Genomic DNA, 25474 nt, shown 5'->3' on the forward strand with positions numbered 1-25474 from the left:
ACCGCAAAGCCCATGAGGCAAACAGCCGCTCCGGTGCTGCCCCTGCGACCTGCCATTTCTACAAAGAGCTGGAAGCGATACTTGGGGGCGACCCCACCTCCACTCCGAGTACCACCATGGACACTTCAGAGCCCAGTTCAACAAGGTGGGAGGAGGAGGAGGAGCAAAGCAGGAGCGAGGGTGCTGAGGCGGAGAAAGACACCCCGGAATCCCTAGATGCATGCAGCCAGGAGCTGTTCTCAAGCCAGGAGGAAGGTAGCCAGTTGCAGTGGCTGGTGCTTGAGGAAGGACAAAACAGCAGAGGAGGTTCCGTGAGCGGCTTTTATTTTGGGAAGGAAGTTATTCAGTGCGGGCTCTTGGGGCAAGGAGGGTTAGGGCTGCATGCATGCCTACATGCGGAATAGGGTGTTGATGTGCTCTCTCACATTGCGGTAACTAGCCTCAGTGATCTCTTCAAAGGTCTCTTCCAGAACTTGGGCAATGCGCTTGCGCAGGTTTCTGGGAAGAGCCACTGTGGTCCTTGTCTCAGTAAGTCTAATTTGTCCATGCCACTGTGCCACGAGGGGCGGGGGAATCGTTGCTGCACACAGGCAAGCTGCATATGGGCCAAGATAGAAATTGCATTGGAGTAGAAGACCCTCCCTTGCTTCCCAGGTCACCCTCAGCAGCGAGATATCTTCCAGGGTGAACTCCTGTGGAAAATGTGGGGACAGTGTTCAGTACAGGGGCCCCTGCAGCTGTTGGCTGTCCCCAAGGCACAGAAGCCCAGAGGACGGTACAGCCGTGAAACAATCAGTCACGCTTGACCCTGTGCTTACTCACCATTTTGGGGCTCCTGTGGGTTATGTGAGCTCGCTTTGGGAGGGGCAAATTATGCTATTGTGTAGACTGTGCTTGTCTTTAAGTACAGGGAAATCATTGCTCTGTCTGGTGTAAACAATGCTGCCTCTGTTAAGGGTTGCATTTTGCCTTTACAGATGCAACCTTCAGATCTCAGACGTCCGTGTTATCACCGGCCGAAAGACTCCAAAGAATCAGAAAGAGGCCATGTAGAAGCAAGGAAGACATGTTGCATGAAGTAATGCAGCATTCAAGTAATGAAAATCAAAAAGTGCAGGAGTGGCGGGACAGTGATAGGAGGATCCACCAACAGAATGAGGAGTGCCAGCACAAAAGCGCAGTGCTCTGGAAGCAAAGCACGGATCGGCTGATAAGCATAATGGTACGCCAAGTGGACTCTATCCAGGCACTCGTAGCCATGCAAGCGGAGCACTACCGCACCCACCCCCCTCCCCCGGCAGCCCTTGTCCCAAAACTCTTTCCCTTGTGCCCCCATGTCACCTCCAACCCACTTTCCCCAACATCTGGATTCTTATTGCCACCAGCTGCCTCCAACACCTGTGGCTTCACAGCATTCCAGACAGGACAGCTAAGTATGATAACAGGACAAATGCAAATCTGTGATTGTACCATTCCCCACCCCACCCCCTTTCCCTTTCTGTTTCCCAAGCAGTTGTATTTCTTTTCAATAAATGAATTTTCTTTTCAATAAATGGATTTTTTGGCTTTGAAAACATTCTTTATTATTGCATAAAATAAAAGATACCTTAGCCCAGGAAAGAAACAGGCACTGCAAGTCAGCGTAGCAAACACAGATTCCTACTAACATTGGAACCACTGCACTTCACTCCTGTGTAGGCCACCAGACATTACTGGTGGCTTTCAGCCTCAAATTGCTCCCTCAATGCATCCCTAATCCTTGCAGCCCCACGCTGGGCCCCTCTAATAGCTTAATCTCTGACTGTTCAAATTCAACCTGTAGGTGTTGAACCTTCGAGTTCCAAGCCTGCGTGAATTGTTCACCCTTCCCTTCACAAATGTTATGGCGGGTACAACACGGGGGTATAACGGTGGGGATGCTGTCATCGGCCAGGTCCAGCTACCCATACAGAGAGCACCAGCGGCCCTTTAAACGGCCAAAAGAACACTCCACAATCATTCTGCACTGGCTCAGACTGCTGTTGAACCGCTCCTTCCTGCTGTCAAGGCTCCCTGTGTAGGGTTTCATGAGCCATAGCATTAAAGGGTAAGTGGGGTCTCCAAAGATCACAGTGAGCATTTCAACTTCCCCTATGGCGATCTTCTGGTCTGGGAAAAAAGCCCTGGCTTGCAGCTTCCTGAACAGGCCGGCGTTCTGAAAGATGCGTGAGTCATGCACCTTTCCGGGCCAGCCTGCGTTAATGTCAATGAAATGCCCACGGTGATCTACAAGCGCCTGGAGAACCATCGAGAAATACCCCTTCCGATTAACGTACTCGGAAGCTAGATGGGCTGGTGCCAGAATTGGAATATGCGTGCCATCTATCGCCCCTCCACAGTTAGGGAAACCCACTTCTGCAAAGCCATCCTCAATGTCATGCACGTTACCCAGAGTCATGGTTCTTCTCAGCAGGATGCGATTAATGGCCCTGCAAACTTGCATCAACATGATTCCAACGGTTGACTTTCCCACTCCAAACTGGTTAGTGACCGATCGGTAGCTGTCTGGAATTGCCAGCTTCCAGATTGCAATAGCCACCCGCTTCTCTACCGTCAGGGCAGCTCTCAATCTCATGTCCTTGCACTGCAGGGCGGGGGCGAGCTCATCACAAATTCCCATGAAAGTGGCTTTTCTCATCCGAAAGTTCTGCAGCCACTGCTTGTCATCCCAGATTTGCATGATGATGTGATCCCACCACTCAGTGCTTGTTTCCCGAGCCCAAAAGTGGCATTGCACAGTGGTGAGCATGTTTGTGAATGCCACAGGCAAACTCGTGTCATATGCGTTACTCGAGTCGATATCATCGTCGGAGCCCTCACTGTCACTTTGGATCATAAGGAATAACTTGACTGCCAAATGTGACATGCTGGCGAGACTCATCAGCACCCTCCTCAGCAGTTTGGGCTCCATTCCTGCAGACCGAAAGGGAAGACAGAGCATGCAGTACAAAAAACGTTGAAAGATGGTGCCAAATGTGGATGGAAACACAGGGATTGCTGGGATGCAAACCGATGCGAGCTTTAGGACAGGACCCAGAATGCCCCGCACTCCCTGCCTCTTTCCCACAAGCCACAGAGCCAGAATGGGAAGAGATGCTCTGTGGGACAGCTGCCCATAATGCACCGCTCCCAATGCCACTGCAAGTGCTGCAAATGTGGCCACACCTGTGGACAGACTGAAGAGCTTTCCCTACTGTGCTCACTGAAGGCAGGTTTAACTCAAAGCACTCTACATCTGCAAGTGTAACCATGCCCTAAGATACAGCTTTATTCTATTCATCTACACACCTAAAGCTCTTATCCAGGTTCTCATCTCACATCTTGATTACGGCAACATTCTTTTTTCTAGCCTTGCAAATGCAATCTTGCCCCATTCATATCCATTCTGATTGCAAAGATCATTTCCTTAGCCTGTTGTTTTGACCGTATCACTGCTCTCTTTGCATTTTTCCATTAGTTCCCCCTTCTCTATCACATTAAACATAACCTCATCTTACATTTTCAAGGTCTTTCACTGCCTAAACCCATCCCACACGTTATCTCTCACTATTGAGAGGTCAGTGACTACCTCAACTGGCCCATGATACCAGCCTCCATTGTTCACTTGTTTAAATTTCCATACAAGCACCTTCGTACTTTCTCCCATGGTGCTCTTCAGAGCTAGGAGAAACTCCTCATAAGTCTCCTCAAAACAAATGCATTATTCTCCTTTCAAATCCCTCCATAAAACTCTTCTTTGCCAAGATGCCTATGAAAAAACTTCACAATGGTTAGGCTGCTGGTGTGCTGAGATTACTGCCTATCACGCTGACCAATAATGTTACCATTCTCTTGTACTCCTCCATCTATCTGTATCCATCTGTTGTCTCTTGTCTTAAATTGTAAGGTCTTTGGGAAAAGAACTGTCTTTTTTCTGTGTTTGTACACTACCTAGCACAGTGGCACCCTGGTCCATGACTACGGATCCTACTGCTATGATAATACAATGTTTGTTTGACAGTGCCCTAAGTGCAGCAGTGACAAACAAAATACAATTCATTAACAGTATTAATAGCCTCACTACATTCACTGTTCCCTCAGGCTAAGGACAGTTAGAGATGGGGAGATAGTTGGGAAGGCTGTTAAGTGTCAAGAGATGGTTTATTGAACAGGGGACCAATAATCTCTCACTTAATGGAAGGCTGGTGGCATCCTGTAGTTTTATAAGGAGGACACTGTTAATATCACTAACAAAGGACCTAGTACCTCACTGCAAGGCTTGACCAGTAAGGAGGGGCACAGGCCTAATTAGGTTGAAGCACCCTCTATCCCAAGCATAGTCTCAGTGAATGAAGCTGCATTCATAATGCACAAAACGCATAAAACTTAAGCTTCCAAAACAGACTTCTTGAGTTAAAAGATAATCTGCTTTAGCATGTCATATCTGCTCTTATATCCTTTTCAGTCCTCTAGCCACTAGAGCAAGAGACAAATTTATAAAGAAGAAAAACACTAAAGAGTTTCTGACGTTCCATCCAGCAGAGGGCACCAATGATGCACATAAACACTAACAGTATGTTACAGGGTGTTGATAAATTGTGTAGTCAGTTGCTTGACCACACTTAGGTTCATTATGAAATATACTCAAGAGATCAAATAACCAATGTCTGTCAGGTTTATTGCTATGAGCCAATAATAATATAGTACAGGATAAAAAGTCTATGCAATACCAGGTTTCAGAGTAGCAGTCGTGTTGGTCTGTATCCACAAAAAGAACAGGAGTACTTGTGGCACCTTGGAGACTAACAAATTTATTAGAGCATAAGCTTTCATGGGCTACAGCCCACTTCATCGGATGAATAGAATGGAACATATAGTAAGAAGATATATATATATATATATATATATATATTTATAGATACAGAGAAGGTGGAAGCTGCCATACAAACTGTAAGAAGCTAATTAATTAAGATGAGCTATTATCAGCAGGAGAAAAAAACTTTTGTAGTGATAATCAAGATGGCCCATTTAGACAGTTGACAAGAAGGTGTGAGGATATTTAACTTAGGGAAATAAATTCAATATGTGTAATGACCCAGCCACTCCCAGTCTCTATTCAAACCCAAGTTAATGGTATCTAGTTTGCATATTAATTCAAGCTCAGCAGTTTCTCGTTGGAGTCTGTTTTTGAAGCTTTTCTGTTGCAAAATTGCCACCCTTAAATCTTTTATTGAGTGGCCAGAGAGGTTGAAGCATTCTTCTATTGGTCTTTGAATGTTATGATTCCTGATGTCAGATTTGTGTCCATTTATTCTTTTGCGTAGAGACTGGTCCAGTTTGGCCAATGTACATGGCAGAGGGGCATTGCTGGCACATGATGGCATAAAACACATTGGTAGATGTGCAGGTGAATGAGCCCCTGATGGCGTGGCTAATGTGATTAGGTCCTGTGACGGTGTCACTTGAATAAATATATGGACAGAGTTGGCATTGGGCTTTGTTGCAAATTTGGATTCAGATTACAATCCGCTTCTCCCCCCTGAAGTGAGGGTGTTACAAAGATGGGGATTCTGAACTCCCTGCTATCCTTGAAGTTTAGTAGTGGTTGGATATGGGGTTTTGGTGCAGGTCCAATCTCACTTACCACATATACATTTTATGTCATCATCATTATTGTTCAAAAATTATCTTATTCAAAGGATACATATACATTCCTCTTAAACATTTTTATATTTCCAACTATGTCTCTGGAATGGCATGTTGTATTTTTTTAGCTGGAATAAAGGGCCCAAAGAGTTAAAGATGTTAACATGACCCTGAAACTGTCCAACATTAAACAGTTTTTAACAAGGTTTGGGGTTTGTTGTACAGAGACCTCAGCCTGCTTAGTACCATGGCAAGTACACCATTAAACATCTCTTTAACCCTTTATTAAAGATACAAAAAAAATGAAAAATAAAGCATTGGAAATCTAAGGTATTAAGTAAGGCTTTCATTTTAACATCACTTGTTCTTTTTTCCTTTAGCTGTAGAGAGTTTTTAAAAAGAAGGTCCCCCTTCACCAATCTGACTGTCTTTAAATTGTATTATCTATGGTAATAGCTGTCCCTTTTTAAGGGGGGTGGTGAGAGAGAGGAAGTTAGTTGAAATGAGCTAGAACTGTTGTTGATAAAGTCTGATCAACACACATAAGCGTAACATTGCTGTGGGTCATTGCTGAAACTAGTTTTCAAAGCCTCACGGAGACACAAAGCCCCTCAATGTGCTCTTCTGATTGCTCTGGTGGCTGGCTGCTCAAAATTGGCTGCCAAGTGGTCTGCCTCAACCCCACACCCTGCAGGAAACTTTTCTCCCTTTGTTTCACAGATATTATGGAGCACACAGCAGGTAGCGACAACAATGGGGAGATTGCATTCACTGAGGTTGAACCTAGTAAGCAAACAACACCAGCAGCCTTTTAAATGTCCAAAGGCACATTCCACCACCAATCTGTACTTGCTCAGTCTATGGTCGAACCGCTCCTTACTGCTGTCCAGGCTGCCTGTGTATGGCTTCATGAGCTATAGGAGCAAGGTGTAGGCTGGGTCTCCCAGGATCATGATTGGCATTTCAACATCACCAATGTTTTTTTTTGCAGTCTGGAAAAAAGTCCCTGCTTTCAGCTTTCTGAACAGACTGGAGTTCCTAAAGATACGTGTGTCATGCACCTTTTCCGACCATACCACGTTGATGTCGGTGAAATGGCCCCTGTGATTCACCAGCGCTTGCAACATGATTAAGAAATACCCCTTTTGATTTATGTACTCTTTGGCAAGGTGGTCTGGTGCCAAGATATCCGTCTATAGCCCCACCGCAGTTAGGGAACCCCATCACAACAAAACCATCCACTATGTCCTGCACGTTCCCCAGAGTCAATACCCTTCTTAGCAGAAGTCTATAGACTGCCCTGGCAACTTGGATCACAGCAGATCTCACGGTAAATTTACCCACTCTGAATTGATTCCCCACTGACCAGTAGCAGTCTGGCATTGCAAATTTCCACAGAGCTATCACCACTAGCTTCTCAACTGTCAGAGCAGCTCTCATTTTACTATTGCTGCACTTCAGGACTGGGAAAACTCTTCACACAGTTCCATGAAAGTGGCCTTATGCATTCAAAAGTTCTGCAGCCACTGCTCATCATCCCATAGCTCCATAACTATGCAATCCCACCAGTCACTGCTTGTTTCCCAGGCCCAGAAGCGGTGCTCCACCAAGTCAAGGTGATGCATGTCTGTCGCCAGCATCTGCGAATTGCTCCGGTCCATGGCTTCCAGCAGGGCTGTTGTGTGGCATCCCATTGTTCTGCGCGGTGGCTCCTGCTTTGGCTGAGTAAATACTACAGGATAAGGTGTGAGGTGTTTGTAATGCTCACAACAACAGTGTACAGCTGAGCAGGGTCCATGCTTGCCATGCTATGGTGTCTGTGTGGGTAACCCAGACTTAGGAAAAAAAGTGCAAAAAGGGCTTGGTTTCTTTGCCATTGATTTCATGGAGGGAGGGAGGGAGGTAAATGCATCATGGAAGGCTAACGCCATGTTCCCATAACCACCTGTACAAATGTTTTGGTCCCATGAGGCATTGCAAGCCCAACCCAAAATTCCCCTTGGCTACAAGCACTGTGTAGTGCTCTGTGCGTTGATGCAAGCCCTGCAAGTGAGGATGCACTCCGCCGATACAATATGCACAGTGGAGACACGCAAGATCGACTTACTTAAATCGGAGGCTTAATGTCAACTTACATAAAATTGACTTAACTTTGTAGTGTAGACATGCCCTAAAAGTTACACTACTCCAGCAATATGAATAACATAGCTGGAGTTGACGTAGCTTAGGTCGACTTACCCCTTCACTGCACTGTGTCAATGGGAGACACTCTCCAGTTGACTTACCTTACTCTTCTTGGGGAGCTGGAGTACCGGAGTTGACCAGAGAGCGCTCTGCCATTGATTTAGCTGGTCTTCACTAGACCCGATAAATCAACACTCGCTGCATCGAATACAGCAGTCTTGATCTCCCCGGTAGGGAAGAGAAACAAGCCCATGGTCTTATCAGCCACTCTGAGACCTGGCAACCTTGACATGAGTATTGGACTGCTTAGGGCACTGCTTTTAGCTTCCTCTTTCTGGTCATAGGCTTACAGCAGTGTTGCAAAATATGCAGTCTTGCCTGGCCAAGCCAGACTTACTAAACAGATGGAAAAAAGAGAGAGGTAGGAAAGAAAAGAAATAAAGGTGGAGAAGGAAAGAACACATGGTGGAAAGGGAGATGAAGTGCAGGTGGTGTTTGGGATTTAGCCAGAGCTGGTGGTGCCTGGGTCCCTCTTTCTCTGGCCCGGACATCTATCAGCATTAGGATGAAGAAGGCCCTAGGTCCCAGGAAATGGTGAAGGTGAATGAATGATGAATGGTGAAGGTGAATTTCATAATGATGAAACTTGCTCCTTCCCCTCCTCTCATCTTGCAGCCAGCGTCACAGTAGCCAGCTTCCCCAAATCTCTTTCTGAGGACCCCAAAAGTGCAATGATGGGTAGACTAGTCTGTTCTCTCATTATCTTGTCCACCTATTAGGCTTACTTTCCAACACACCAATTTTCGTTCACTGATCTCTGGTTCCATACTCTTCTTGTTCACCAAGTGTGATCTTAACAGTTGAACTCACAATTAGGTTAAATCTGTAGGGCCAATTATTACAACAGAGTATATTAAAAATAATAAGCCAGCTAAATCTTAAGAGTGCTTAGAGGACCCAACTGTGGTAGGTGCTGTACAGGCACATAAATCCCTGCCCAGGACAGCTTACAATCTAAATAGACAAGATGGGCAAAGGGTAGGAGAAAGGAAGTATAATTTTACTGATAGGCAGCTAAGTCACAGAGAGATTGACCTTCCCAAAGTCACACCAGATATTGAATGCAGATCTTCTGATTCCCAGTCCAGTACCTCAAACCACAAGAACAGTGTTCTTCTGAGTTGCAGCTACAGAGAGGTGTATTCTTCCAGTATTACATGCAATACTTTGTTTAACTGCCTGCAAACTAAAAACTAAAGAATTTGGCTTTTACAGCAAGAAAGGTCAGGCGACTACATTTCATAATAAAAATTCTATCAACAAAACTTTGTTGAAAAGGTATTAGCAGCGATCATTTAAAACTGATCCCATCAGAGTTTTTCTCCAATTTTGACAGGACATTTTCTGCCATATATGACTGGCTGTTTGTTTCCCTCCCCACACCTCGTGCCACTGCTCTCCATCTCCTCACCACAGCTTCACATCATACTTGCCTTTCATACCCTCATCCACCTCCCTTAAATGTCCTCTCTCCATTTAGCTTAGTTACCCCCTAACTAAATTCCATCTTTAACACTGTTTTTTTAAAGAAAACTCATGGAACAATTACAACATGACATTTGCAGGCCATTATGCTGTTCACTCTGCTTGCATGCTATATCCTCTTTCCCTATTTTGTCTGTTTAGATATTAAGCTCTGCAGGGTGAAGACTGTCTACTACTTTCAAAAAGAAAAGGAGTACCTGTGGCACCTTAGAGACTAACAAATTTATTTGAGCATAAGCTTTCGTGAGCTACAGCTCACTTTATCGGATGCATTCAATGGAAAATACAGTGGGGAGATTTATATACATAGAGAACATGAAACAATGGCTGTTACCATACACACTGTAATGAGAGTGATCACTTAAGGTGAGCTATTACCAGCAGGAGAGCGGGGGGAACCTTTTGTACTGATAATCAAGGTGGGCCATTTCCAGCAGTGGACAAGAATATCTGAGGAACAGTGGCGGGTGGGTGGGGGGAATAAACAAGGGGAAATAGTTTTACTTTGTGTAATGACCCATACACTCCCAGTCTCTATTCAAGCTTAAGTTAATTGTATCCAGTTTGCAAATTAATTCCAATTCAGCAGTCTCTCGTTGGAGTCTGTTTTTGAAGTTTTTTTGTTGAAGAATTGCAACTTTTAGGTCTGTAATCAAGTGACCAAAGAGACTGAAGTGTTCTCCGACTGGTTTTTGAATGTTACAATCCATTGGTGATCTTCCTGAAAACACCATCCTGGCCATGATGGATGTAGAAGCCCTCTACACCAACATTCCACACAAAGATGGACTACAAGCCATCAGGAACAGTATCCCCGATAATGTCATGGCAAACCTGATGGCTGAACTTTGTCACTTTGTCCTCACCCATAACTATTTCACATTTGGGGACAATGTATACCTTCAAATCAGCAGCACTGCTATGGGTACCTGCATGGCCCCACAGTATGCCAACATTTGTATGGCTGACTTAGAACAACGCTTCCTCAGCTCTTGTCTCCTAATGTCCCTACTCTACTTGTGCTACATTGATGACATCTTCATCAACTGGACCCATGGAAAAGAAGCCCTTGAGGAATTCCACCATGATTTCAACAATTTCCATCCTACGATCAACCTCAGCCTGGACCAGTCCACACAAGAAATCCACTTCCTGGACACTATGGTGCTAATAAGCGATGGTCACATAAACACCACCCTATATCGGAAACCTACTGACCGCTATTCCTACCTACATGCCTCCAGCTTTCATCCAGACCACACCACACGATCCATTGTCTACAGCCAAGCTCTACAATACAGCCGCATTTGGTCCAACCCCTCAGACAGAGACAAACACCTACAAGATCTCTAACAAGCATTCTTACAAGTACAATACCCACCTGCTGAAGTGAAGAAACAGATTGACAGAGCCAGAAGAGTACCCAGAAGTCACCTACTACAGGACATGCCCAACGAAGAAAATAATAGAACATCACTAGCCATCACCTTCAGCCCCCAACTAAAACCTCTCCAAAGCATCATCAAGGATCTACAACCTATCCTGAAGGATGACCCATCACTCTCACAGATCTTGGGAGACAGGCCAGTCCTTGCTTACAGACAGCCCCCCAACCTGAAGCAAATACTCACCAGCAACCACACACCACACAACAGAACCACTAACCCAGGAACCTATCCTTGCAACAAAGCCTGTTGCCAACTGTGTCCACATATCTATTCAGGGGACACCATCATAGGGCCTAATCACATCAGCCACGCTATCAGAGGCTCGTTCACCTGCACATCTACCAATGTGATATATGCCATCATGTGCCAGCAATGCCCCTCTGCCATGTACGTTGGTCAGACTGGACAGTCTCTACGTAAAAGAATAAATGGACACAAATCAGACGACAAAGTTTATAACATTCAAAAACCAGTTGGAGAATACTTCAATCTCTTTGGTCACTCAATTACAGACCTAAATGTTGCAATTCTTCAACAAAAAAACCTTCAAAAACAGACTCCAAGGAGAGACTGCTGAATTGGAATTAATTTTGCAAACTGGATACAATTAACTTAGGCTTGAATAGAGACTGGGAGTGTATGGGTCATTACACAAAGTAAAACTATTTCCCCTTCTGTTCCTCAGACATTCTTGTCAACTGCTGGAAATGGCCCAACTTGATTATCACTACAAAAGATTCCCCCGCCCCCCTCACCCCCACCCCCGCTCTCCTGCTGGTAATAGCTCACCTTAAGTGATCACTCTCGTTACAGTGTGTATGGTAACACCCATTGTTTCATGTTCTCTATGTATATAAATCTCCCCACTGTATTTTCCATTGAATGCATCTGATGAAGTGAGCTGTAGCTCACGAAAGCTTATGCTCAAATAAATTTGTTAGTCTCTAAGCTGCCACAAGTCCTCCTTTTCTTTTTGCGAATACAGACTAACACGGCTGCTACTCTGAAACCTGTCTACTACTTTGTTTCCCATTGTTCCAGGCACTGTCCACCTTGTTTTTTGTTGTCGTCCCCTATGCATTATGGTAATAAACATAATCAAGAATTTGTGACATATCCCCAAACCCTAAAAGCAAGGAAATTCCAAATTATGGGACATTTCAACCATATCATAATGCCACACAATGTTTCTACTGTCAGCAACAGATGCATTTCAAAAGGAATTTTCTTCTGCTTCTAACAAGCGAGGAAATGACACACAACTCAGTAATCTCCCTCTGTATAATGCAGAACTTTAATTATAACTTCCGCAACATTAACAAATAATTTCAGGTTAACATATGCACCCAGATTCAGTGTGCGATATGTCTTGTATATATATATAAGGGAAATATAAGGTTTTGTGCAATACTATGAGTCAAAATAGCATGGTGAGTATTAGTGTGCTTCCTTATCAGTTGCAAACAAAAGGAAGTTCCTTGTGATAGTGAAAATCCACTCCATAGGCAAAAACATCTAGTTAACCACAAGCTAGCATGTCACTTCAAATGGGTATCAACAAAACTTGAGTCTCAGAAAAGAATCTGAATGAGAGGATAGGGCCTTGTGACCAGAATTGAACAACTGTTCTCTACGTAAGGGGTAGTATGGGAAAAGGCATTCAGCTGGCTATAGGAGATTGACAGAGGGGAGAGGTATTCCAACTGTAGACTGACCCCCAAACCCAGGGGTGAAAGTAAGTCTAGGGACTTACCAGTATGGGGCTGGGCTGGGGCCGGCTCTGGCCCCCGGAAGGGGCAGGGCCTTGGGCAGAAGGGGTGGTGTTGGGGGAGATCAGAGGCAGCCCCGGCCCACCCTGTAGCGGCAAGTGCCTCCTTCCCCCTCCCCGGGGTAACAGCAGCAGCCAGGGGCTCTGGCAGCGGTTTAAAGGGCCCAGGGCGGTAACAGCAGCCGGAGCCCTGGGCCCTTTAAATCGTCCCCGGAGCCCCGCCGCCGCTTCCCCAGGGCTCTGGCAGCAGGGCTCCGGGGACGGGGCTCCGGCCGCCACTACTGCCCCGGACCCTTTAAATCGTCCCTGGAGCCTGCAGGAGTGCTGGGAAAGCGGCGGCGGGGCTCCGGGGACGATTTAAAGGGCCCAGGGCTCGGCTGCCGCTACTGCCCCGGGCCCTTTAAATCGCCTTCCAGCCCCGCCGCCGCTACCCCAAGGCTCTGGCAGCAATTTAAAGGGCCGGGGGCTCCAACTGCTGCTCGGAGCCGTAGGCCCTTTAAATTGTGCCTGGGGAAGCCAGTCCACCCCAGTACGGCGCACCGGCTCTTGTACCGAGGCATACTGGCTTACTTTCACCTCTGCCCAAACCTAAAGACAATGCCTCCAGCATGGACCCCAGGCCATCACCTGTCACATCACATCCTCCTCCCCCACACTGTACCAGTCTTGTCTATCTTAGGTACTTCTCTGACCCCTATCACTGTAATATCGGAGTGCTTTACAATGTTAATGTATTGATTCTCCCACTATTTTGTGAGGCAAGGCAGGTCTACAATCCCCATTGTACAGATGGGAAACTGAGGCACAGAGGGGCTAAGTGACTTGCTTAAGGTCACACAGGAAGTCAATGGCAGAGTGGGGAACTGACCCTTGATTCTCCCAAGAACTAGGCTAGTGCCATAAGACCCCAAGAACTAATTTGCTTCTGCTGCACAACACCCGTATACAGAGCCAGTGCCTTGCCCCGCCAGTGACCCTCCATGAAGACCCACCTTGTCAACCCTCACGATTCCCCTACCCCTCGGTGGCCCCCTTGTGAGGATCCACCCTATGGCCCCCCACATGATCCCCACTCTTTGTCAGGGCCCACCCCATAAGGATCCACTCTTTCGCTCCTTATGTGACCACACCTCCATCCCGCCACCTGCCCTTCAGTAATAAACCCCTTGAAGTAGGTTTCAGAGTAACAGCCCTGTTAGTCTGTATTCGCAAAAAGAAAAGGAGTACTTGTGGCACCTTAGAGACTAACCAATTTATTCGAGCATAAGCTTCCGTGAGCTACAGCTCACTTCATCGGCTGCATACGAAAGCTTATGCTCAAATAAATTGGTTAGTCTCTAACTTGCCACAAGTACTCCTTTTCTTTTCCCCTTGAAGTAGGGTTGCCAACCCTTCAGGATTGTTCTGGAGTCTCCAGGAGTTAAAGACTAATTTTTAATTAATGATTATGTCATGTGATGAAACCTCCAGGAATAGGGCCAGCCAAACTGGGCAACCCTACCTTGAAGGGGCCCACCCTATCACCCCTCATATGACCCCCGCAGTAACACCCGCCCTCTGACCCCCTCATGTAATCCCACCGCTCAATGACCCCCTCCCCCCAGGACCCACCCTGCCAGCCCTCATGTGATTCCCCGCCCCTCACGTGACCCCCCCACCGCCCCTCAATGACACCCCCGCAGAGACCCAGCCTATCACCCCCAGGCTCATCCCTCCCCCCCTTTCCCGCAGCCCACGTGCCGCTGAGACCCGCCCGGCCGCGCCGTCCCGAGCCCCTCCCAGTCTGCGGCGACTCAGCCAGCGGCAGCCTGGGGAGAAGGGCGGTGGCTGGGATCACGTGCGTCTGCCCGCTCAGCTGCTCCGACTCCGGTGCTGTCCCCAGCGCAGCCGCCGCAGCGACCGGAGCCGCCGGAGTTGGGAGGCGGGACGGGGGCGCTGGCCGGGATGCTGGCGCTGGTGGCCCGGCTGCTGGAGTGGCTGCGCTCGCTGTTCTGGAAGGAGGAGATGGAGCTCACCCTGGTGGGGCTGCAGTACTCGGGCAAGACCACCCTGCTCACCGTGCTGGCGGTACGGCCCCGGCCCCGGCCTCCCCGCGGCGTGGTTGTCGGTCTCCGGGAGAAGGGGGCCATGGCGCTGGCCCTCTGGCGGGTTGGGGGGGGGCTCTGTCTTGTGGCTGTGCCTTTAATGAGATGGGAGAGTGTCTGTAGGGCAGGCGGGGGAGATCTGTGTCTGGATGGGTGGGGGGCGGTGTCTCGGGTGGGGGTGGTGTGTCTCTTTAAGGAGGTGGGGGGGGGGGAAGGCTGTGTCTGGTACACTGTCACTGGGGTGTCTCTCTTTAAGGGGGCCGGGGGACCCTATCTGCTGCCAGAGGGTCGTGTCTGGGATTGTCTCTCTTCAGGGGAAATGGAGGCGGTCTGTCCCTGGGTTTGGATGCAGCAGGCCCCTAGCCCTGCCTGCTGGATGAACCTTGCCTGTGGTTGGTTTCCCCCCCCCCCCCCGGGAGTGAGCCCTTGGGACGGTGTGTAGTAGTACTGTGGTTTGGGGTCTGCGATCCCCTGGGGAGGAGAGGGGGGAGGCTGCAAGCAGGTTTCAGGTGGTCTGCCAAGCATGGCTGGCATTAGACTTGCTACGGCCCAGGACAGAAAGCCGAAGCCCTGCCACAGGGTATTGTAGCTCGGGGCCCCAAGTCCCACTGCCCCAGGCTGAAGTTGAAGTCTGAGCAACTTAGCTTTACGGTTTCCCCTGTAGTGTGGGGCCCCAGGCAGTTGCCCTCCTTGCTATTCTCTAATGCCGGCCCTAGCCTTTATATGCAGAAAAACAGTTGTGGCACAGCTGGGCTAGTGAAGTTTTTATAGCCTGTTGGGTGAGGGGGCCCCAGAAGGAAAAAGGTTGAGAACCCCTGTAGTAGTATATGGGGGAACATGGCTTGTATTTGAGGCTGGAAAGCAGATGGTAGCTAGAAAATTTGTTAGGATTTCTAGTGCCTTGTAGCTGAATGCCTGGCATTGCTCTTCCCTCCTGCTCACCTCCCCATGCCCTCAGGAGAGAGGGTTATTGCTTGTGGTGAAGTCCTCATCCTGTCATAAGATCTCTGTAGTGAGTGGGGGATGGGAAGAACCCTGGGACAGTGATCATTTTGCAACTGCTTTAATATCACACCAACAACAGATGTGAGTTTAAAGTAGGTTAGAGATGAGAAAATAGCTTTTTGATTATCAGGTTCATCTATCTCACTCTGAATCCCCCAGGCAAAGGATATTTGTACATTATACAAAGTCACTTTTTCTACAATAAAATAGTGTTTGTTTTATATAAATCATCACAGCAACACCGCCTATCTAGCCAAAATTCACCTGGTAAAATAATGTTCTAGTCTGTCACTGAGACTTTATCACCACCTTCACTGAATCCCTTCAGTGACTCCCACTCATCCATCACATCAAGTTTTAAACTTTTTTCACCTTACTTTCAATAGGTTTACATCAGCTTGTGTGTCTGATCTGCAGTATTATTGTGTCCTCCTCACACGATGCTGCCCTTAATGTCCTGTTCATCTTCTCTTCTCATTTCCACTTACATGCCCTTTTCCATTCTGTCCCTGTGCTTAGAATGCCCACTCCATATCAGTTTGTCAAACCACCACTCTTCACATCCAAGTCCTTCCTAAAGATTTGCTTCCCTGATGCCAAAAAGTACACATTGAATATTAGAGCTGTTTGGAACATGGAATACTTATTTTGTAGGAAATTCCAAAATCTATGTAGAATAGGAATGTAACAATTTTTCAAAATGTTCATTGGAGCAAAATTCTGTAAGTTCATTTTGGAAGAATTCAAATGACATTTTGACTGTGTCCAAACATTTAGTTTTGACTTTTATAACAATGCATAAAAGTCTTGTTGATTGTAATGGAATATAAAGATTGAAAGATTTTTACTACTATGTCATGGCAGCCAAGGAACTAGGTAATAGGCAAGCTGGCCAGCAGGTAGCGATCTGAGCTGACCAGTGTTCCCTCTTAATTTTTCCCACATGTGTGCGGAATGAATTTTGTTATGTGCACCAGTACAAAGGTGATGTGTGACACATCACCTCCATATTGGTGCACGTAACAAAATTCATATGTGGGGGTGGGGCTAAGGGGTTCAGGGTGTGGTAGGGGGCTCAGGGCTGGGGCAGAGGGTTGGGATGTGTGGGGGGGTGAGGACTCTGGGGTGGAGCCAAGGATGGCAGGTTCAGGGCTGGGGCGGAGGGTTGAGGTGTGTGTGGGGGGGAGTGGGAGTGAGGGCTCCAGCTGGGGGTGCAAGCTCTGGGGTGGGCCCAGGAATGAGGAGTTTGGGGTGCAGGCTGCCTCAGGGCTACAGTGGGGAGAGAGGACTCCTCCCAGTTCTCTCTCCCTGCAGCACCACCTGTGCTGGGGCTGCAGGATAGGCTCCTTTCCCCTGGCTGTGGCAGGTCCAGGCCAGGGCTAGGGGAGGGACGCCTCTTCCCCTGGCCACGGCAGGTCTGGGGCTGTGCTGGGTTGGGGCTGGCGGGGAAAGGCATCTCTCCCCGCCGCAGCCCTGAGCGCCTGCGCAGCGCTTAATAGGCTGCTGTGCAGCTTTGAGGGCACTTTGGCAACCTGGCTGGTCAACTCCTTTCTGCCTGATTTCTTTCGAAAGTTTCAATGGACTTGACACATTCGCATGGAACACTTTGATTCCATCAAATCAGCATTTTCTGATGGAAAATGTCGACCAGCCCTACCTGTCAATATGTACTGATCAGCTAAACTATCTTGTCTGTCTGTCTATCTATTTATCTATTGTTACTCAAAGTTAATCTTTCCTTTGGGCTTCCTAATGGATCCCATTGTCTCCATTTTGCCTGTCATTGTTACTGTGATAAATGAAAGGGGGGTAGCTCCCTTTTGTGGACACGCAGCCAGCCAGTTAGCTATAGAATCCCTCTTGGTAGCTGTTCTCTACTTGCTTTATCTGTAAATGGTTTAAAAAGTCTGACTGCATGCCTAGGTAAAAGAAAGTGAGTGGGCACCTGACCAAAAGAGCCAATGGGAGGGCTAGAACTTTTTAAAATTGGGGAAAAAACTTTCCCTTTGTCTGTCTGTCTGTCCTTTTCTCTGGAGAGAGGAGACAAATAGCAGCAATGCTATAAGAAGCTTTAAGCCAGGTATGGAAAATCATCAGATCATATCTAGAACTACTTATCTGAACCCCAGATATGGGAATGTCTAGGAAGACGCGATTAGAGTTATTTCTTTTATTTTTTTATTGGCTCGTGGACTCCTCTGTGCTAACCCCAAATGCTTTTGTTTTGCTTGTAATCTTTAAGCTGGACCTTAAGAAAACCATTCTTGATGCTTAATTATTATATTTGCTCTTTTTAATTCTAGCAATAGCCTAAGTTCCAGATATATTTTCTTTCTTTTTGTTTTTAATAAAATTTACCTTTTTAAGACCAGGTTTGGCTTTTTTTGTATGTCCTAAGAGGTTTGTGCATATGGTGTTTAATTAGCTGTTGGCAACAGCTGATTTCCTTTGTTTTCTTTCTCAGCTCTTCCCCAGAGGGTAGGTGAAAGGGCTTGAGGGTACCCCCACAGGAAGGAATTCCCAAGTGCGCCTTCCTAGGTTCTCAAAAGGGTTCTGCACTTGGGTGGTGGCAACATCTACCCATCCAAGGTCAGAGAAAAGATGGAAACTTGGGAGATCAATACCAGCATGGAGTGGCCAGTATTAATATTTAGAATCCTTGTGGGCCCCCACCTTCTGCACTCAAAGTGCCAGAGTGGGGAATCAGCCTTGACAGTTAGTACTAACTTATGTTGCGGTATCATCCATATAGACACTTGATGAGTCAGTCCCTACCCTGAAAAGATGGCAGTTTAAGAAGACAGAAAACAGAGGAAGCATGTGAGGAAGAGATACAACATATAAGCAAGTGATTGGGGTGGTGATAAGCACATAACTTTAGTCCACATTTGTTTCTTGTTTTACTTTATAATATGGGGACCAAGGTGCGATGAAGGGAAATGGCAGCGGGGATGAGATCAGAGGAGGAAGGAAGCAGGATAAAGAGGAAAAAGATGAAAGGATGAAGAGAAGCATGCAGGTGTTGGAGAGTGAGGCTAGCAGTGGGGCCACTGGGAGGGTATGTTGTGGGGAAGACCATCAATCAGCAAACAGAAAAGGAGGTCTGCAGTTCAGATTGTAAAAGGCAGTTTGCTAACATATCTGGCATTCAGGTGATCTGATGATATGGGCCTCAGCGGTGCTGCTGTTAATCTAGTCTTGTTCTGCTCGCAAGGGCTTGCTGTGCCCTGGGGAGTTCTTGCTTGGCAAACAATAAATCATCTTGCCGCTTGCAACCATTGCAAAAATGGAAATAGTCTTACGATAAGACAACAGCACCAGTGTAATAATAAGTGCGGGTGTTAGCGCTTAATGATTTACAAGGAGTTCGCTTCCCACTAGCAGTGTGTTTATGGTGCTCTGTGCAGGTACACTGGGACTGGCACAAACTCTAAATCTTCTGCTGTAGGTTAGAGGAGAACAAGTTAGCTAAGAAATAACATCTTTTGGTCTTGGGCTGCATTTACATTAGCAAACTCTGTGGCTGTAAGTCATCACGTCACAGCTCAACCAGTGGTAGCGATGTTGGAAGTGGAGCACAGACAGGACCCTCAACTTCTTGTTGTCATGTTATGTAATTCTACTCAGAATGTGCTAGACAATATGGTGGTACAAAATGGGCTAGACAATATAGTGGTACTGTGTGTGCTACAGTTTCTGCCATTACTATAATCAGTGGAGATGCACTACTGAAAAATTACGTGTCTAATTTCTGCCAGCACAGATGCAGTCTAAGAAGAATGTTATGAGATGAATCACTTTTAACCATATTTTCTGATTTGGGGAAGGGCACAGATTGCAGCTATGGAAAAGGACATGTATTGTGTCCTTCAAGTTGGAGATAAGGTATCATGATAGAGAAGGGTTGTTTGGGAACCAGTTCTGAAGTAAACAGTCCATGATAAGTGGTTCACAGTGGATTATTCTTGAATACAATAGACCTGAGGGGATTGGAAGTGTGTGGGCAGGGGGAGGGGACAGGTTGAGTGGGAAAAGAGAAACCATCATGACAAAGGACTGAGTGTTTTAAACTCAAACTGTGGTGGACCATAAAACACAGGGATAGGATGTTGTTTGTATTGCAGTAGCTTGAGATCCTTGTCAGGGTCCCACTGTGCTAAGCCATGTACAAACATATTGTGAGACAGTCCTTGCCCTGAAGAGCTTGGACAAGATTTTGCCCTGTTCTACCAGTGTAAATCCAGACAAATTCCACTGTATGTAAAGGAGTTATTTGGGATTCGAGCCTGTATAACAGAGCAGAATCTGGGCCATTGTTAATGGTAAGAGTGACTGTTAATGAAAATAGTCCATGTAGTTAACTCGGGTTTCAGAGTAGCAGCTGTGTTAGTCTGTATTCGCAAAAAGAAAAGGAGTACTTGTGGCACCTTCGAGACTAACAAATTTATTTGAGCATAAGCTTTTGTGAGCTAGAGCTCACAAAAGCTTATGCTCAGATACTTTTTTAGTCTCAAAGATGCCACAAGTACTCTTTTTCTTTTTATAGTTAACTCAGTATTTGGAACTATTTAATTCAGTATGCCAAAGCATTTATAAATTTGTAAGCATGTATAACACAGGCACTTCAGACTAGATGATCACAATAGTCACTTCTGGCTTTGGAAGCTATGAAAAATTCATTTCAAAACCCTCAAGCATCAAGTCTTTTGTCTCCTTCAGATTGTCGTTTGTTTCATTGAAATATGATAGAATAAGGATGTCTGACTGCACACCCCTGAATATTTACAAAAACAAGATACGTATCTTGTTTTATCGGACTTATTTTTTTCACTTCAAGGCTCCTTATAGTTCTTGAAACAAATAATCTTATCACAACAGATTCCTTGGTAAGAAACTAAACTGTAGCTCATGAAAGCTTATGCTCAAATATATTTGTTAGTCTCTAAGGTGCCACAAGTACTCCTTTTCTTTATATGCTGATTGGGCAACAATTGGTAATTCTCCGTCCCCACCCCCACCCCTCCCAGTCTTTCAGCTAGAAAGTCCAAGATTGTATATGGAGGAGAGAACTATAAAAATAATGTCTAGCTTGTAACTGTTTCTTTTCTACCATAATAGAAATATCTCAGAAAGATAAAACCAGATATCTAGATAGGAAACATTAACTGTTTGTGGAACCCAATATATACATTGTATCTCCAAACCAGGGCAGTTATGGCTTTTATTTTATTACATATGTCTTCCTTTTTAATATGTCTGATGTATACTTTGCTAATAAAAATGAAAGACTTCCTTTCTTAGGATTAACCAAATTCATGGCTTTTAATGGATTCCTGGCATAACTTTCTAGTTTTTTCCCCAAGATTCCACTATTTGAAGAATAATCACATTTCTTCTGGTTTCTCACTTTGAAAGTCAGTTCAGCATAAAATAATTATTCAGCATATAATATTGAACAAATTAGACCAACGTCTTTACCGGAAGATTGAAACTAACTAGGCTTTGTCTGATTTTATTGGCATTCCAAATTTCTGCTTCTGTTGCTGCTAGGCATGTGGTTTTATATAGGAGCACAGATACAATTGTGTTTAATGATGATGTTTGCATGTGGAGGCATTTATAGAAAGTGAATGAAGCAAAGAACAAGAGAGGGGACATATAGAAACAAAGGATGGGGGCAAAGCACGGGAGAAAATTTATCCATAAGACTGCCTATAGAGAAGTTTGGTGTCCTGGGAACAATATACCCTGAACACACCAAAGAACTAACTAATAGGAGTTGTTTTAATCTGAAAGGTAGAGAACATTAAAAAAATCAAGTGAGAGTAACAGATCTTTATTGAAAGTTTTTGTGACTTTTTAAGCCCTAGTTTAACACGGGTTTACCATAGTTGGTAGATAAAGGATAGAGCGATGGAATCTTATCCTCTTAACCCCAGTTAATGAAGGGGAAAGATGCAGCAAGTCTGGTATGACCAGTGATAACACTGGGAATCAGTCAGTTGTCAAATGGCATAGAAAATAGCTCCAGTGTAAAGTTGTTAGTGGGAGAAAATGCCGACTATATTTATTAAAGGTACATTTTTGGAGGTGATGGGTGGAGAGGGCATAATGAGTCCTTTACTTAGGTTCTCATTTTTGACCTCCTCCTCTCTCATGGTCTATGTTAGCGCTTTGGTACTATGGTAAAGTATGCTTTAAAAAAAACCTAAGTTCCTTTATTGTAGCAATGCTCATTTCAACTGTGAGGCACTGGACAGGACTTCCCTTAACTTTGTGTATGAGAGAGTATTTTCCTAAAATTTTCCAAATTATCACTCACTCAGCTCCACTTATTGCAGGAATAAGAACCTGAGGGGAGGTGGTGCTTCCAACACCAAGCTACTCAAAATATCAGTTATTCCCTGCAGCACCACCCACTTTCACCATTGTTACCTTTGGTGGAGCTGAACCTATGGTAGCACTGGTGAGGAACTTTAGGAGAAATATCCTTTAGGGTTGTCAAGGCCTCATAGTAATCCAACAATGCTGCCCCCAGTTTAGCTAAAGGAACCAGATGAAGTGTATTGAGAATTTCTTTGACTACTCAGGATAATCAATCTAGGAACAAGAGGCCAGACATGGTCAGTTTTCTCACGATGGCAGGACAGTGTGTTAATCAAAGCATTGGTTCATATTATTTTAAATAATTTACATAATTCTCAATTTATGTTGTGAAAATGAAAGATTATTTAGATTACAAATGATGAATGTGTTCTTAATTAGTTATATTAATTATAACTTTTCTTTTTTTTGGTTAGTCAGGGCAGTTCACAGAAGATATGATTCCTACAGTAGGCTTCAATATGAGAAAAATAACAAAAGGAAATGTCACCATAAAGGTAAGTGTTCTTGTTTGAATTATACAAAAGAGGAAGTAACTATTAAAACCAAATATTTTAGCATGGAGTGTGTGTGTGTGTAATATTTAGTGAGCATGGTGAAAATGGCTGCAGTTAGAATAATTGATGACAGCTGTCATTTTTGTTGTGTGATATAATAGGATGGACTATTCTTTTTAATAATCTTTATTGAGACTTCTTTTGAATATGCACTCTGGTCAGTTATTTCAAGAAACCAACAGAAATTTGTTCACTTTTATGAAAACAGTCCTACATAGTGAAGAACACATTATTAAAGTAATCAAGCAAACTTAACTCAGTCTATTTAAAAAATAAAGTTAAAACTATTTTCTACACCTGCCACTGCATCTCTTTCAATTCTTGTGACTTTTCAATGACTCTTATACGTTTGAACTAATCATCTTCTCTGTGCTCTCTTGCTGTGTGAAAAACAGGAAAAATTTACTTGACAATACAAGGATGTAGTGAATCTGACTATATGAAGAGCTGTCCAATGCACAAATTAAACTGAAAATGATGATTTATTTTCTCCAATCTTTTTCAAATATAGTAATCTTACAGTTAAAACATCAGTGCGGGTGAAAAGCAGACAAGTGTCTAAGATGACAATGTTCTTTTTTAGATGTTTCAGGTCAAAACATGTCATCTTTTTTCCAATAAATACATTCTTATTTTATTTGTCACTGGGAAGTCCCTGCCATGCCAAGCCTTCCCTCCATACTTCTTCAAATGGAAGAAGTTCAAAAATTATAGGATGGGCTGAAGGAATTTCTTTTGGCTCCAACTGATCTAAATTAGAGCAGTATTGAATATATTGAAATTACTGTGCTGTCTCATATGTAAACAGTTACCTGCTACTTCTCCTTTTTTCTTGAACCTGTCTTCTCTGTTCTCCTTCATCCTTTCTCCTCCATTTCTTGGAAATTGTCTCTCTTCCCTCTGGATTTGTGGGATTCCTGCACCTGGTTGAAAGCCTTGCCTACTTAGGAAAGTTTGAGATGGTTTTTGTTTGCTTGTTTTTTAATAGTCTAAGATATTAATTTAAACTGTTGTTAAACTGCCAAAACCTGTCTGTACACTCTTAAGGTATTTCTACACTACGAAATTAGGTTGAATTTATAGAAGTCGGTTTTTTAGAAATCGGTTTTATATATTCGAGTGTGTGTGTCCCCACAGAAAATGCTCTAAGTGCATTAACTCAGTGGAGTGCTTCCACAGTACCAAGGCAAGCGTCGACTTCCGGAGTGTTGCACTGTGGGTAGCTATCCCACAGTTCCCGCAGTCTCCGCTGCCCATTGGAATTCTGGGTTGAGATCCCAATGCCTGATGGGGCTAAAACATTGTTGCGTGTGGTTCTGGGTACATATCGTCAGGCCCCCGTTCCCTCCCTCCCTCCGTGAAAGCAGCAGCAGACAATTGTTTCGTGCCTTTTTTTCTTGAGTTACCTATGCAGACGCCATACCACGGCAAGCATGGAGCCCGCTCAGGTAACCGTCACCGTATGTCTCCTGGGTGCTGGCAGACGTGGTACTGCATTGCTACACAACAGCAGCAACCCCTTGCCTTGTGGCAGCAGACAGTACAATAGGACTGGTAGTAGTCATCGTCATGTCCGAGGTGCTCCTGGCCACACATGGGTGCAGGGACTACATTAGAAGTGACTTGACCAGGTCATTCTCTTGAGTCCTGCAGTCAGTCCTATTGAACCATCTTATAGTGAGCAGGCAGGCGATACGGATGGCTAGCAGTCCTATTGTACCATCTTCTGCCGAGCAGCCATGAAATGTGGATGGCTTGCAGTCCTTCTGCACCGTCTGCTGCCATCCAAAGATGTAAAAGATAGATGGAGTGTATCAAAACAAGAAATAGACCAGATTTGTTTTGTACTCATTTGCTTCCCCTCTCCCCCATCTAGAGGACTCATTCCTCTAGGTCACACTGCAGTCACTCACAGAGAAGGTGCAGCGAAGTAAATCTAGCCGTGTATCAATCAGAAGCCAGATCAACCTGCTCGTTCCAATAAGAACAATTACTTAGGTGCACCATTTCTTGTTGGAACCCTCCGTGAAGTCCTGCCTGAAATACTCCTTGATGTAAAGCCACCCCTTTTGTTGATTTTAATTCCCTGTAAGCCAACGCTGTAAGCCATGTCGTCAGTTGCCCCTCCCTCCGTCACAGCAACGTCAGACAATCGTTCCGCGTCTTTTTCTGTGCGGACGCCATACCACGGCAAGCATGGAGGACGCTCAGCTCACTTTGGCAATTAGGAGCACATTAAACACCACACGCATTATCCAGCAGTACATGCAGCACCAGAACCTGGCAGAGCGATGCCGGGCGAGGAGGCGACGTTCGCGTGGTCACGTGAGTGATCAGGACATGGACACAGATTTCTCTGAAAGCATGGGCCCTGCCAATGCATGCATCATGGTGCTAATGTGGCAGGTTCATGCTGTGGAACGCCGATTCTGGGCTCGGGAAACAAGCACAGACTGGTGGGACCACATAGTGTTGCAGGTCTGGGGCGATTCCCAGTGGCTGCGAAACTTTCGCATGCGTAAGGGCACTTCCATGGAACTTGGTGACTTGCTTTCCCCTGCCCTGAAGCGCATGAATACCAAGATGAGAGCAGCCCTCACAGTTGAGAAGCGAGTGGCGATAGCTCTGTGGAAGCTTGCAACGCCAGACAGCTACCGGTTAGTTGGGAATCAATTTGGAGTGGGCAAATCTACTGTGGGGGCTGCTGTGATGCAAGTAGCCCACGCAATCGAAGATCTGCTGATATCAAGGGTAGTGACCCTGGGAAATGTGCAGGTCATAGTGGATGGCTTTGCTGCAATGGGATTCCCTAACTGTGGTGGGGCCATAGACGGA

At 45.5% G+C, this 25474-nt stretch overlaps 1 protein-coding gene across 2 annotated transcripts in view; it reads left to right on the forward strand.

The window, feature by feature from the left end:
- Positions 1–14385: 14385 nt before the first annotated feature.
- LOC125630667 (ADP-ribosylation factor-like protein 8B) overlaps positions 14386–25474 on the forward strand; it is a 49926-nt gene continuing 38837 nt past the window's right edge. Inside the window, exons 1-2 of one of the 2 annotated variants that reach the window (XM_075124462.1) lie at positions 14386–14676; positions 22499–22579. In XM_075124462.1, coding sequence (XP_074980563.1) covers positions 14554–14676; positions 22499–22579 — 204 coding nt within the window. In that variant the 5' untranslated portion in view covers positions 14386–14553. The remainder of the gene's footprint in view (positions 14677–22498; positions 22580–25474) is intronic. The other variant, XM_048836903.2, reaches the window with a different exon arrangement.

This window comes from Caretta caretta, chromosome 1 (genome assembly GCF_965140235.1).
Source record: "Caretta caretta isolate rCarCar2 chromosome 1, rCarCar1.hap1, whole genome shotgun sequence".
Taxonomy (NCBI): Eukaryota; Metazoa; Chordata; order Testudines; family Cheloniidae; genus Caretta; species Caretta caretta.